At 37.9% G+C, this 14,085-nt stretch overlaps 1 protein-coding gene across 1 annotated transcript in view; it reads right to left on the bottom strand.

The window, feature by feature from the left end:
* LOC126236667 (cytoplasmic dynein 2 heavy chain 1) overlaps nt 1-14,085 on the bottom strand; it is an 873,274-nt gene that overhangs the window by 214,341 nt on the left and 644,848 nt on the right. The window contains exon 54 of the mRNA XM_049946146.1: nt 8,729-8,932. Coding sequence (XP_049802103.1) covers nt 8,729-8,932 — 204 coding nt within the window. The remainder of the gene's footprint in view (nt 1-8,728; nt 8,933-14,085) is intronic.

The raw sequence follows: 14,085 nt of genomic DNA, 5'->3' as shown, positions 1-14,085 counted from the left end.
ACAACTCTTAAATACTATAATACTCCCGAAATTTATGAATTTGAACAATGTAAGTACCAAAAACATGCAAAGAAATTAAGAATTAAACTATGTAACAAATGAGTGAGCTAGGAGTATACGACTTTCTGCTGGCAGCTGCTTATCCAACGGCGGCAGGGAGCTTTCTACAGAAAGCAAGTGTTAAGAGAACTATATATCATCCTCTTTGTTCTGCAGGGCATTTTTATTCTGGCATATTTTAACACCTCTCCTCTAATATTCATTAAAACATACTACATTAGAACCTTATATCCCTTGATGATCCTCTAAGAGAACAGAAATTTACATTACTTGTAAGTCCTCTTATACTTTGGTGAAAACCTGTTAATGCTTCGTTATTTGCTGAAAATGCATATTTTCACCTAATGAAGTGCCTGAGCCCTTTGAACAGTAGGCTCATTGTTAACTGTTTCACAGGTATTTTCAGCTTGAAAATTGGCCTAATGAGGCTACTGGAGCCATTTAAGGGGATTAGGTTCCAAATGTGGATTTATTTTGTTGTCTGCTACCATAATTGATGCACTTAAAAGGATATCTAATACTTATTTTCCTAACCTGGTAAGATGCATGACTTGTTTAATAAAACTAAAATTACTTATATCTGCAACACACGTATTGCTAAAATATTTGCAAGTCTTTGAAAATGTAAAGTTTATTTGTGAGATAGCCTCGTTCACACAGGACTGTGGATCAAGTAGAGTCTGTCTGGAATATTCACATATTCACAATACCTTGGAGAAACAAATCACCAAAATTTTCTCATTGAGTGTTTGTATAACATCACAATCTTTGTTGCAGGGTACATTGTTAGAACCACCTATTAAAATCACATAATCGTTTTTTACTCTTTCGGGATTGCAGCCAGCTATGAATTCTGGAATTTTTGCACCAAGTTTCATAATTCCCCACACTTCACTGCTGCTGAAGCTGTTTTTTGCCTTTTTTTAATTTTTTTCCCTCACATTGGGATACAGTTTTATTCCCAACAGAGAGCTTACTGCTTCTAGAAATTTCACTTCTAAGCACTGAAAGTTTTGGCTATGGCACATCAAATGTAACATTTTTACAATAACTTCCTCTTTCTAGAACATTAACCATAGTCACTTTGATATATGAATTAAGCTTTGGTCTAAGACATTTCATATGACACTGTTATTTTCTTCTAATAACAGTGTCATATGAAATGTCGCAGATAGGCAGAACAAAAAGACTGTTACAAATAAAGCTTTCGGCCATTAAGGCCTTCGTCAACAATAGACGTACACACACACACACACACACACACACACACACACACACACACACACATGCAATTGTAGCTCACACGCGAGTGCAGTCTCAGGCTGTGGTGATTTTTTTTTTTTTTTTTATGTGCCTACGGCTATTGTTGACGAAGGCCTTAATGCCAGAAAGCTTTATTTGTGACAGTCTTTTTGCTGTGCCAATCTGCGACTCAGCATCTCCACTATATGATAAGCAGCAACTTTCCTTTTCATAACATTGTCACATTCCATCCTGGATTTGCCATTGTTTGATTGTTATTACAAGGTGTACACTTTGCTTCTGCCATTTTTTCCCCAACATTTGAGGCTTTAACGAAACAAATTGGTTACACATGTATCACTCAAAGTATTTTCCATTGCTGGCCACTACTTTCTCCCATCTTTTGAGCAGTGTATGAACCCCATGTCGAAAAAATTGTTCATCTTTTGAAGCGATCCATGAATCGATCCAATTTGTGACTTCTTCACAAATTCGGAAGTGTTGGCCTGCCAGTTCAGCCCATACACCATTGATCTAAACAGGAGATAGTCAGAGGGAGCAATGTCTGGAGAATATGGCAGGTGGGGCAGGACTTCCCATTTTAATATTTCCAAGTATGTTATGACCTGTTTTGCAACATGGGGTCGAGAATTGTCATGCCACAAAATCACTTTTTCGTGCCTCTTGCTGTATTGGGGCAATTTGTCTTTTAATGCTCTGCTCAAATGCATTAATTTTTAATTGCTTTCGGTAACGAGCACCTGTGATTGTTTCACTTGGTTTTAAGACCTCATAGTACATGACGCCGAGCTGGTCCCACTAAATACAGAGCATGATCTTGGAGCCATGAATATTCGGTTTGGCCATCAACATGGAAGCATGGCCACGATATCTCCATGATTTTTTTGCGTTTAGAGTCATCATAATGAACCCATTTTTGTCCCTGGTCACAATGCGATGCAGAAATCCCTTCTGTTTTAGCCTCTGAAACAACTGTTCACAAACACACAAACGCCATTCAACATCTCTTGGTTTCAGCTCACACGGGACCCAAGTTCCTTCTTTCTGAATCATCCCCATAGCCTTGAGATGTTTTGAAATGGCTTGCTGTACCACTCCCACTAATCGTGCCAATTGTTTTTGAGTTTGACGTGAGTCTTCACTGAGCAATGTCTCCAATTCTGCATCTTCGAAAACATTCTCTCTTCCACCACTATGCCGGTCTACGATGTTGAAATTACCATTCTTGAACCGCTGAAACCACTCACGACACATCCTTTCACTAACAGCATCCTAGCCATACGTACTTTTGTTCATACAGAAGGAAAACAGTAACACCTCCTGCAAATGGTGAGAATTATGCTCGTAAACTGACATTTTCAATCAAGAACAACTATATGATGCAGACACAAATCGACTAATGTTTGAATGAGGTTACGTTGACTGAGGTCCAAGCTACCTGCCTGATGTCTGTGATCTGTTTCTCTTGACCGCTACTTCCCGTTGTCACCACCTATCAGCTAACGGTGGAAGAAAAGTTACACCTTGTATTATTAATATTAAATTTACCCACATTCACAGACCTCATATCGTTTACTGTAGTGACATTTTTGCACCTAATGCTTTGTATTTTTGTTTACTATCTTCCATTCTGATGATTATTTACTCTATCTTGTGGCAGTTCATGGATTGCTTTGACCTTAGCGGCATAATTTCATACTTTCTCTTCATAGGCCATTCATTACACACTTTAAACTTGAAATATGTTCACTATGCTTTATGAATTCACTTTTGCACTTCACATACACTACCTTTTTAACAGATCACTGTAATTCATTCTATCAGTAAAATCACATAGGCCCTACACTTGCTCTTGCTGCCACTCCAATGTTTTCTGTGTGAAAGGTCTCTGAGGGCAAACCATCAAAAATCAACTTCAGAAAGTTAGGCACAAATTAAATGAAGGGAAAGCAACTTGAAGGGGACTACTTGCATTGTGAAAAATGCATTATTAATTTGAATTAGTAATGAACTAAGAAGATTACATCTTAACTATTCCTTGAAGCTCCTGACTGAAGTAAGAGGTGGCATTACATATACACTGGTCTGCAAAACTTAAAGAGGAAAATAACTTTTTTATGATGTTTCATTGAAAGTAGGATATGGTTCCTAATAGATTTGTGATCATCGTGGTTGACAATGCTTGCTGTGCTATGAGCTCCAACACGAGTCTCCAAGTGGTGAGGAGTTCTTGTGGTAAGGTGTTCCATTACTCCAGCAGAGTGGCTGACAAGTGCTTGATGGTTGTTGGTACATGTGGATGTGTTGCAATTCATCTTCCCAACACATCCTACACTTGAAAGAAGGGTTTGAAGTTGGAGATATAAACAGGCCAGTCAATTCACTGAATATCTCTCATTGCAAGAGATATTCCACTTGCATTGTTCAGTATGGTCCTACAGTTTCATCCACAAAAGTGAGTTCAGGGTCAAATGCACCACAGAAAAGACACATGGGCATGGAGCACAGTTTTACAATAATGTTGTCCAGTGAGTTGGAGGTCAATATGCCCATGCAACATTATGCCTTCCCACACTATACCACCCAGACCACCAGAATGATAATGTTTGACAACATTCCTGGGTGCATTATGTCTTCTCGTCTGTTTCTAAGTCGAAACAAGGCCCCGGGAGTAGACAACATTCCATTAGAACTACTGACAGCCTTGGGAGAGCCAGTCCTGACAAAACTCTACCATCTGCTGAGCAAAATGTATGAGACAGGCAAAATACCCTCAGACTTCAAGAAGAATATAATAATTCCAATCCCAAAGAAAGCAGGCGTTGACAGATGTGAAAATTACCGAACTGTCAGTTTAATGAGTCACGGCTGCAAAATACTAACGCGAATTCTGTACAGACGAATGGAAAAACTAGTAGAAGCCAACCTCGGGGAAGATCAATTTGGATTCCATAGAAATATGGGAACACGTGAGGCAATACTGACCATATGACTTATCTTAGAAGCTAGATTAAGAAAAGGCAAACCTACGTTACTAGCATTTGTAGACTTGGAGAAAGCTTTTGACAATGTTGACTGGAATAATCTCTTTCAAATTCTGAAGGTGGCAGGGGTAAAATACAGGGAGCGAAAGGCTATTTACAATTTATACAGAAACCAGATGGCAGTTATAAGAGTCGAGGGACATGAAAGGGAAGCAGTGGTTGGGAAGGGAGTGAGACAGGGTTGTAGCCTCTCCCCGATGTTATTCAATCTGTATATTGAGCAAGCAGTAAAGGAAACAAAAGAAAAATTCGGAGTAGGTATTAAAATCCATGAAGAAGAAATAAAAATTTTGAGGTTCGCTGATGACATTGTAATTCTGTCAGAGACAGCAAAGGACTTGGAAGAGCAGTTGAACGGAATCGACAATGTCTTGAAGGGAGGATATAAGATGAACATCAATAAAAGCAAAACGAGGATAATGGAATGTAGTCGAATTAAGTCGGGCGATGCTGAGGGAATTAGATTAGGAAATGAGACACTTAAAGTAGTAAAGGAGTTTTGCTATTTGGGGAGCAAAATAACTGATGATGCTCGAAGTAAAGAGGATATAAAATGTAGACTGGCAATGGCAAGGAAAGCTTTTCTGAAGAAGCGAAATTTGTTAACATCGAGTATAGATTTAAAGGTCAGGAAGTAGTTTCTGAAAGTATTTGTATGGAGTGTAGCCATGTATGGAAGTGAAACATGGATGATAAATAGTTTTTGACAAGAAGAGAATAGTAGCCTTTGAAATGTGGTGCTACAGAAGAATGCTGAAGATTAGTTGGGTAGATCACGTAACTAATGAGGAAGTATTGAATAGGATTGGGGAGAAGAGGAGTTTGTGGCACAACTTGACAAGAAGAAGGGATCGGTTGGTAGGACATGTTCTGAGGCATCAAGGGATCACCGATTTAGTATTGGAGGGCAGCGTGGGGGGGGGGGGGGGGGGGGGGTAAAAATTGTAGAGGGAGACCAAGGGATGAATACACTAAACAGATTCAGAAGGATGTAGGCTGCAGCACGTATTGGGAGATGAAGAAGCTTGCACAGGATAGAGTAGCATGGAGAGCTGCATCAAACCAGTCTCAGGACTGTAGACCACAACAACAACAACAACAACAATCTGTTTCTGTCCACAATCACTATGCAGACTGAATCTGCTCTCACCTGAGAAGAGCACACTTTCCTCATTGGTCCCATGCCTACACTCTTGGCACCATCGCAAATCTCTGAACATGGTACACTCACAGGTCTACAACATTGTGACACTGAACTCCTTCTCCATGTGCACGTTTTCAAGAGTGCATTTTGCCCTAACTTCATTTTGGTGGATGACAAAAGCCAATCACATCAAACTGTTCTGGTGGAGGAGCTCCTGGAATGAGACGATATTCAGCAAATGGACTGGTACCAGATTCCTAGTTAAATCCCAATGAGCACGTGTGGAATGCATTGGGGAAATCCACAAGCACCAACAACCGTCCAGCAGTTGTCAATCATGCTGGTGGAAGAATGGAATGCCCTATCAAAAGAGCTAGTTGCCGATCTTGTGGCCAGCAGGAGAACACATTGCACAGCATGTGTTGCCATCCCTGGTGATCACACAGCCTATAAGAACCAGGTTCTATCTTTTATAGTATGTAGGGGATCACAAAAATCTTTGTGATTTCAGTGCAGTCTTTGAATAAAAGTATCATTTCTGTCTGTCCCATTGCATATTTCTTTCAGTTATCTTCTGTACTACACTGCAGCATTTGTTTCTATGTATGATCCAAGTTTCATCAAGCTGTGTATCTTGACAGTGACACATCACGCAAAAGTTACTTTCATCCTTTTGTTTTGCACACCTGTGTAGCCCCCTAGCTTGGAGTGATGCAGGACTCCAGTGATAAGGGAGAGTGCTTTCTTTTGATGCAGTTAAAAAGCTTTGGTTCAGCTGTTGGGCTGGAAACATAAGTTCACAGACTCATAAACATATCTGGTGCACACTGCCGTTATTCAGCATCTTGATGTGCTTCCTATCCACTTTTCATGCCAGTAATCAGCCAGCAAAGATCATTGTGGGCATAGATGCATGCTTACATATTGGATGACTATGTGATGAAAGACCTGGCCACTCTTCTTATATGTGGGTGTCTTTCTGATTGTTTGGTCTTGTCCCTGTTATAGACCTGCATTCTCATACACCAAGATTCTTCTATTCTGTACCACTCGTCAGAAGTAACCTAATTTGCCTCCAACAGTGGCAGTTCAGAGCTCTCTTTCCTCCCTGTCTATATGTGCTTCTCATGCACCCCTTCTGTCTACATCTTTGTCTACAAACATACTCTGCAAACCACTGTAAAGTACCTAGCAGAGAGCATGGTATCAAATGTTAAGAGTCTCTTCCAACTGCTCATGGAGTGTTGGAAGAATTACTGCTTGCCTCTGTGCACACAATAATTAGTACAATCTTTTCTCCATGGTTCTTACAGGAGCGATATGTACGGAGCTGAAGAATATCTCTCGATATTTCATTTAGTACTGGCTCTTGAAATTTTGTAAGCAGGCTATTGCAATATAATTTGCGTCTATCTTCAGAAATCTGATACATGACACTTTCCCATGAGTAAAATAAACCTGTGAACATAGCAGACACCCTTCTTTATATATGTTCAATATTCACTGTTAGTCCTATCTAGTTTGTGTCTAGCACACTTGAACAACATTCTAAGATGGGATGCATAAGTTTTTCCTCTATAGACTGAGATTGCATTTTCCCAGTATCCTACCAATGAACTCAACTCTGCCACCTGCCTCACCTACAACCTACTCTATGTCATCATTCCATTTCAAATTCCTGTGAAGTGTTACACCCAGATGCTTGTATGAATTAACTGTAAATCATTCGTATTTGTAGTCATATGATAATTTTTTTCACTTTATATGGTGCATAATTTTATTTATCTGTATATTTACAGCAAGTTGCCAATATTTGCACCACTTTGAAATCTTATCAAGATCTGACTTTTGTTCAGGATGAGCAGTGGTAGGATTGGGATTACGAAGGGTGATACTAACAGCCACATCAAGTTGATTGCCCCTGCCTTTTTCCCACTGCAATATATACATAAAGGCATGCAGTCAGGATTCGGGTGACCTGCGATTTATTCCCAGTTTGGAAATTACTGGTGGCCGTGGCAACACACAAACTACCAACAGTGGTGATTCCACATAGGCAGCTTACATTCACTGTAAATAGCCTCCTATGGAGTCAAATGACATGTAAATGTGTTTAGAGAGCAGAGCAAGATAAGTGATATCCCATCCTACTACTGTGTATCTTACAGCAGCTTTTTCTCAGACACTACTTCATTATTGATAACTGCATCCGCAAAAAGTCTGATGTACTTTTAATATTGTCTGCCACATCATTAATGTACAACATGAACAACAATGTTCCTGTCACACTTTCCGGGCACACACCTGAAGTTACTTCTACTTCTGCTGAGGGCTCTCCATCCAAGATACATGCTGTGTCCAACTGACCAAAAAATATTCAATCAAGTCACAAATTTTGTTTGATAGCACATACAATCATACTTTTGTTAATACATTCTTGTGACTACTAAGTCAAACATCAACTTTCAGACATTTGTTTACATGAACTTTTTTTCTCATTTTTGTATACACAACCTTTCCTCAAAATTTGTAAAAGTATTTTTGAAACACTTCATATGTTAGCACTGGGCATCATTCTCACTGTTTCTTTCAAGTCCCCCGGGTTATATATTTACAATAAAAAGAACTCCCTATGGGCACAGTTTTGGGAATCCATCACTGGTATTGACGTCAGGTACCAAATATATGGATTCATTTACACAGAGTATGATTACCGTATCACCTACCAATCAGTATTAGGTTGCTGGATGATTTTTGACATTGATTTCAATGAAATATTAACTAAGCTCCTTGCAAAAATCACTGGGGTCTGTAACAGATTTTTTCTGCTGTAAAATATATATGTGGTGTGGGTATTACCCTTACCCCTCACCCCTTTACCCAACTGCTCAAACATATTCCAGCAAAATGGTTTTCCCTCCTCAGAAGGATTTTGTATTAATTTCAACATCAGTATCAGTATTTAGAATAAGGATTAGCCTTGAGATAATGAATAATAGTATTTTACTGTTTTGTATTCAAGGTGCTTTCTGAAAAATATCACCATAGTCAAATCAAACTATAAAACTATTGTTTCTCTTTCCTTGGAGAGTCAAGAAGTTTCTCACAAATTCTTAATTCTGTCTCACCCATATAAAATGTTTTCACTAAATCAGTAGCAGACAAGTTACTGTTCATTCACTGATCTGAATAATACCATGAAACTACACCAACAAACCTGTTCTGTCCATCTTTGAAACTCATCTCCAAGTTTTTGTAGAAGTCCCTCAGCTGAAGCAATTGTTTTATGAGCATATGAAAGTTTTATCTCAAGTTCTGCTGCTTCTCTAGTGTACAAGTTCAACTGCTGTCGCAATTCTGCCACTTTATGATCCACGCCTGTTAGTTCACCACTCAGTTCAGTTACTTGTTTCTCCGCTGCCTGTTGAAAGAAACAATTACACTTTATCAATGTGAGTTTTATTCTAGTCTTAGTGTACTTATTATTATTATTATTAAAAAAAATCATTTGTACTATTATTAATAAATTGATGATGCAACATCATTGTATTTCTTTCATCTACATCTACATGATTACTCTTCAGTTCACAGTTAAATGCATGGCAGAGCATGCAGCAAACCACCTTCAAGCCTTTTCTCTGCTATTCACTCTTCAACAATACATGGGAAAAACAAACACTTAAATCTTTCTGTGCGAGCTCTGATTTCTTTTATTTTATTATGATGATCATTTCTCCCTAGGTAGGTGTGCACCATCAAATTATTTTTGCATACATACGAAAAAGTTGGTGATTGATCTTTCTTCAAGAGATCCTGGGGCAACCCAAATTGCCACTCCAATTTCACGATAATACAAGAAGAGCTGCCCTTCTTTTTCGATGTCCTCCATCAGTTCTATCTGATGCCGATCCCACACCATACAGCAGTACTCCAGAAACAGATGGACAAGCATAGTGTAAGCAGTCCCTTTAGCAGACCTTTTGCATTTTTTTAAATGTTATGCCAATGAATCACAGTCTTTGGTTCTCTTTCCCCACAACATTATTATTATTATTATTATTATTATTATTATTATTTTGTTATTCATTTGTTTATTTATTTGCTTGTTTGCTGCCCATGTAACAATCAGTTTTGATACACTGTCATAGACTTTAGTTCACATATACAAAGGTTTAGTTAACATAGTTAAGTGAACACATTGATAGCTCAGAGATTTTATTTTTTTATTGTTTTTTATTTTTTATTTTTTTTTCAAGAACAAAGAGACTTTATAACTTTAAAAAAAAGCATACACTGATATAATGTATGAAGATCAGAAATTATCATTTTGTGTTGAAAAAACAAACTTATTAGTTATATGATAATTCCAATTTAAGTTATTGTAATTGTAATCCCAAGTAATTAGTTGAATTCACAGCCTTTAGATTTTTGTAATTTATTGTGTAATCTTTGGATTCAATTGTCACTTTTCCCATCATACATATTTCTTGTCGAAATCATTTTGCAACAGATTTTGATCGAACTGATGAGTTTACTTGACAGTAAATGACAGCATCATCTGCAAACAGTTTAAGAGGGCTGCTCAGATTATCTCCTAAACTATTTACATAGATCAGGAACAGCAGTGGGCCTACAATACTTCATGCAAAATAATACTTTTGTTGTACTCAATAATTTCCTAGAGTTACTAGGAATTGTGACTTTCTGGCAGGAAATCAGAAATCCAGTTATCCAACTGGGACGATACTCCCTAGGCACGCAATTTGCTTAGAAGTCATTTGTGAGGAAAGATGTCAAAACCCTTGAGGAAATCTAAAAATTTGGAGTTGATTTGATATTTGCTGTCGATAGAACTCATTACTTCATGAGAACAAAGAGCTAGTTGTGTTTCACAAGAATATTATGTTTTGAATTAGTGTTAAGTTATTTGTCAGTAAATCATTTTCTTAGAGGTAATCAACATTCAGACACAGTATATGTTTCAAAATCCTACTGCAAATTGACATTAGTGATTTGGGTCTGTAATTCATTGGATTACTCATATTTTCTTTTTTAAGTATTGGTGTGACCTGTGCAACTTTCCAGCCACTGAATATGGATGTTTTGACTAGTAAGTAGTTGTACATGACTGCTAAATAAGAATCTACTGTATCAGCATACACTGAAAGGAACCTAACTGATGTCCAATCTGGACCATAAGTCTTCCCTTTGTTAAGAGATTTAAACAGCTTCGCTACACTAATTTAGCCACATTGGCACTTGTTCTTGATTCCATTTCTGGAATATTTATTTTGCCTTCTTTAGTGAAGAAATTTAGGAAAACTGTCTTTAGTAACTATACTTTAGAGGTACTGTCATCAATAATATTGCCATTGTCACTGCACAGTGAAGGTATTGGTTGCGTCTTACATTTGATACAACCAGACCTCTTTGGGTTTTCTGCCAGATTTTGAGATTTGTTGTGGAAACTATTAAAAGCATATTGCACTGAAGACTGTGCTGAATTTTGAGTTTCTGTGAATCTTCGCCAATACTGGAGCTATTGCATTCTTTTAAATTTGGAATAATTTTTTCATTGCTTCTGAAATAGTGTTCTGAGCTGTTTTGTGTACAATGGGAAATAAGTTCCATCTCTTACAAATTTATTTGGTATATCTCTTTCAATTTCTGTTGAAACTATTTCTTTGAATTGAAACCACATCTGGTCTCTGCTTACATAGTCGGACTGGAACGAGTGCAGACTCTCTCTTAGGAAGGCATCAAGTGAAGTTTCATCTGCTTTTTAAATACATGTATTTTGTGTTTAGTTCTCGTGGGTTTGCACGTTATGTTATTCAGTCTTGCTACAATGACATCATGTATCCATCATGATGTTCTCTATTTGCTCATGATTATTTGTTGCTATGAGGTCTGCTTTGAGCAGAGTCCTGGATTAATTTTTTAAAATAATTTTCTGAGAAAGCATTTGGTAGGATTCTGGATGTCGTTTAATGCCTACCACTTGCTTTCACATGTGTATATGATTTACTGGCATCCTATATTGTGATGTAGCTAGCAGTGAGCTACTACAGTATTCCAAGTAAGTTGGTTGTAACTTCTATGTATAATTCTGGACATAGTGACGTATCTGAAGTGGCAGTTAAGCTCAAGAATATCTTCTGTTACTGAAGGATATCTTATGACTATACTCATGTTAATAAATGCCTTGGGATCTACAATAATACTGTATATATACATTGGGAACTTGTTCTTCAGTTATAAAAATATTTGTCACTATGCTTGGAAGTAGTACAAGTTTTTATGCCAACTAGCTATGCAGATGATGAAGAAATTGATGAATGTATGATGAGATAACAGAAATTATTCAGGTAGTGAAGGGAGGCGAAAATTTAATAGTCATGGGTGACTGGAATTTGAGAGTAGGAAAAGGGAGAGAAGGAAACATAGTAGGTGAATATGGATTTGGGGTGAGAAATGAAAGAGGAAGCCGTCTGGCAGAATTTTGCACAGAGCATAACTTAATCATAGCTAACACTTGGTTCAGGAATCATAAAAGGAGGTTGTATACATGGAAGAATCCTGGAGATAATAAATGGTATCAGATACATTATATAATGGTAAGACAGAGCTTTAGGAACCAGGTTTTAAATTGTAAGACATTTACAGGGGCAGATGTGGACTCTGACCACAATCTATTGCTTATGAACTTTAGATTAAAACTGAAGAAACTGTAAAAAGGTGGGAATTTAAGGAGATGGGACCTGGATAAACTAACTAAACCAGAGGTTGTGCAGAGTTTCAGGGAGTGCATTAGGGAACGATTGACAGGAAAGGGCGAGATAAATACAGGAGAAGAAGAACGGGTAGCTTTAAGGGATGACGTAGTGAAGGCAGCAGAGGATCAAGTAGGTAAAAAGACGAGGGAATCCTTGGGTAACAGAAGAAATATTGAATTTAATTGATGAAAGGAGAAAATATAAAAATGCAGTAAATGAAGCAGGCAAAAACGAATACAAACGTCTCAAAAATGAGATCGACAGGAAGTGCAAAATGGCTAAGCAGGGATGGCTACAGGACAAATGTAAGGATGTAGAGGCTTATCTCACTAGGGGTAAGATAGATACTGCCTACAGGAAAATTAAAGAGACCTTTGGAGAAAAGAGAACCACTTGTATGAATATCAAGAGCTCAGATAGAAACCCAGTTCTAAGCAAAGAAGGGAAAGCACAAAGGTGGAAGGAGTATATAGAGGGTTTATACAAGGGCGATGTACTTGAGGACAATATTATGGAAATGGAAGAGGATGTAGATGAAGATGAAATGGGAGATAAGATACTGCGTGAAGAGTTTGACAGAGCACTGAAAGACCTGAGTCAAAACAAGGTCCCGGGAGTAGACAACATTCCATTAGAACTACTGATGGCCTTGGGAGAGCCAGTCATGACAAAACTCTACCATCTGGTGAGCAAGATGTATGAGACAGGCGAAATACCCACAGACTTCAAGAAGAATATAATAATTCCAATCCCAAAGAAAGCAGGTGTTGACAGATGTGAAAATTACCGAACTATCAGTTTAATAAGTCACAGCTGCAAAATACTAACGCGAATTCTTTACAGACGAATGGAAAAACTGGTAGAAGCGGTCCTCGGGGAAGATCAGTTTGGATTCCGTAGAAATGTTGGAACACGTGAGGCAATACTAACCTTACGACTTATCTTAGAAGAAAGATTAAGAAAAGGCAAACCTACGTTACTAGCATTTGTAGACTTAGAGAAAGCTTTTGACAATGTTGACTGGAATACTCTCTTTCAAATTCTGAAGGTGGCAGGGGTAAAATACAGGGAGCGAAAGGCTATTTATAATTTGTACAGAAACCAGATGGCAGTTATAATAGTCGAGGGACATGAAATGGTAGCAGCGGTTGGGAAGGGAGTGAGACAGGGTTGTAGCCTCTCCCCGATGTTATTCAATCTGTATATTGAATAAGCAGTAAAGGAAACAAAAGAAAAATTAGGAGTAGGTATTAAAATCCATGGAGAAGGAATAAAATTTTGAGGATTGCCGACGACATTGGAAATCTGTCAGAGACAGCAAAGGACTTGGAAGAGCAGTTGAATGGAATGGACAGTGTCTTGAAAGGAAGATATAAGATGAACATCAACAAAAGCAAAACGAGCACAATGGAATGTAGTCAAATTAAGTCGGGTGATGCTGAGGGAATTAGATTAGGAAATGAGACACTTAAAGTAGTAAAGGAGTTTTGCTATTTGGGGAGAAAAATAACTGATGATGCTCGAAGTAGAATGGATATAAAATGTAGACTGGCAATGGCAAGGAAAGCGTTTCTGAAGAAGAGAAATTTGTTAATATCGAGTATAGATTTAAGTGTCAGGAAGTCGTTTCCGAAAGTATTTGTATGGAGTGTAGCCATGTATGGAAGTGAAACATGGATGATAAATAGTTTGGACAAGAAGAGATTAGAAGCTTTCGAAATGTGGTGCTACAGAAGAATGCTGAAGATTAGATGGGTAGACCATATAACTAATGAGGAGGTATTGAATAGAATTGGGG

The sequence above is a fragment of the Schistocerca nitens genome, chromosome 2 (genome assembly GCF_023898315.1).
Source record: "Schistocerca nitens isolate TAMUIC-IGC-003100 chromosome 2, iqSchNite1.1, whole genome shotgun sequence".
NCBI lineage: Eukaryota > Metazoa > Arthropoda > Insecta > Orthoptera > Acrididae > Schistocerca > Schistocerca nitens.
This window is presented reverse-complemented; position numbering and strand designations above follow the sequence as displayed.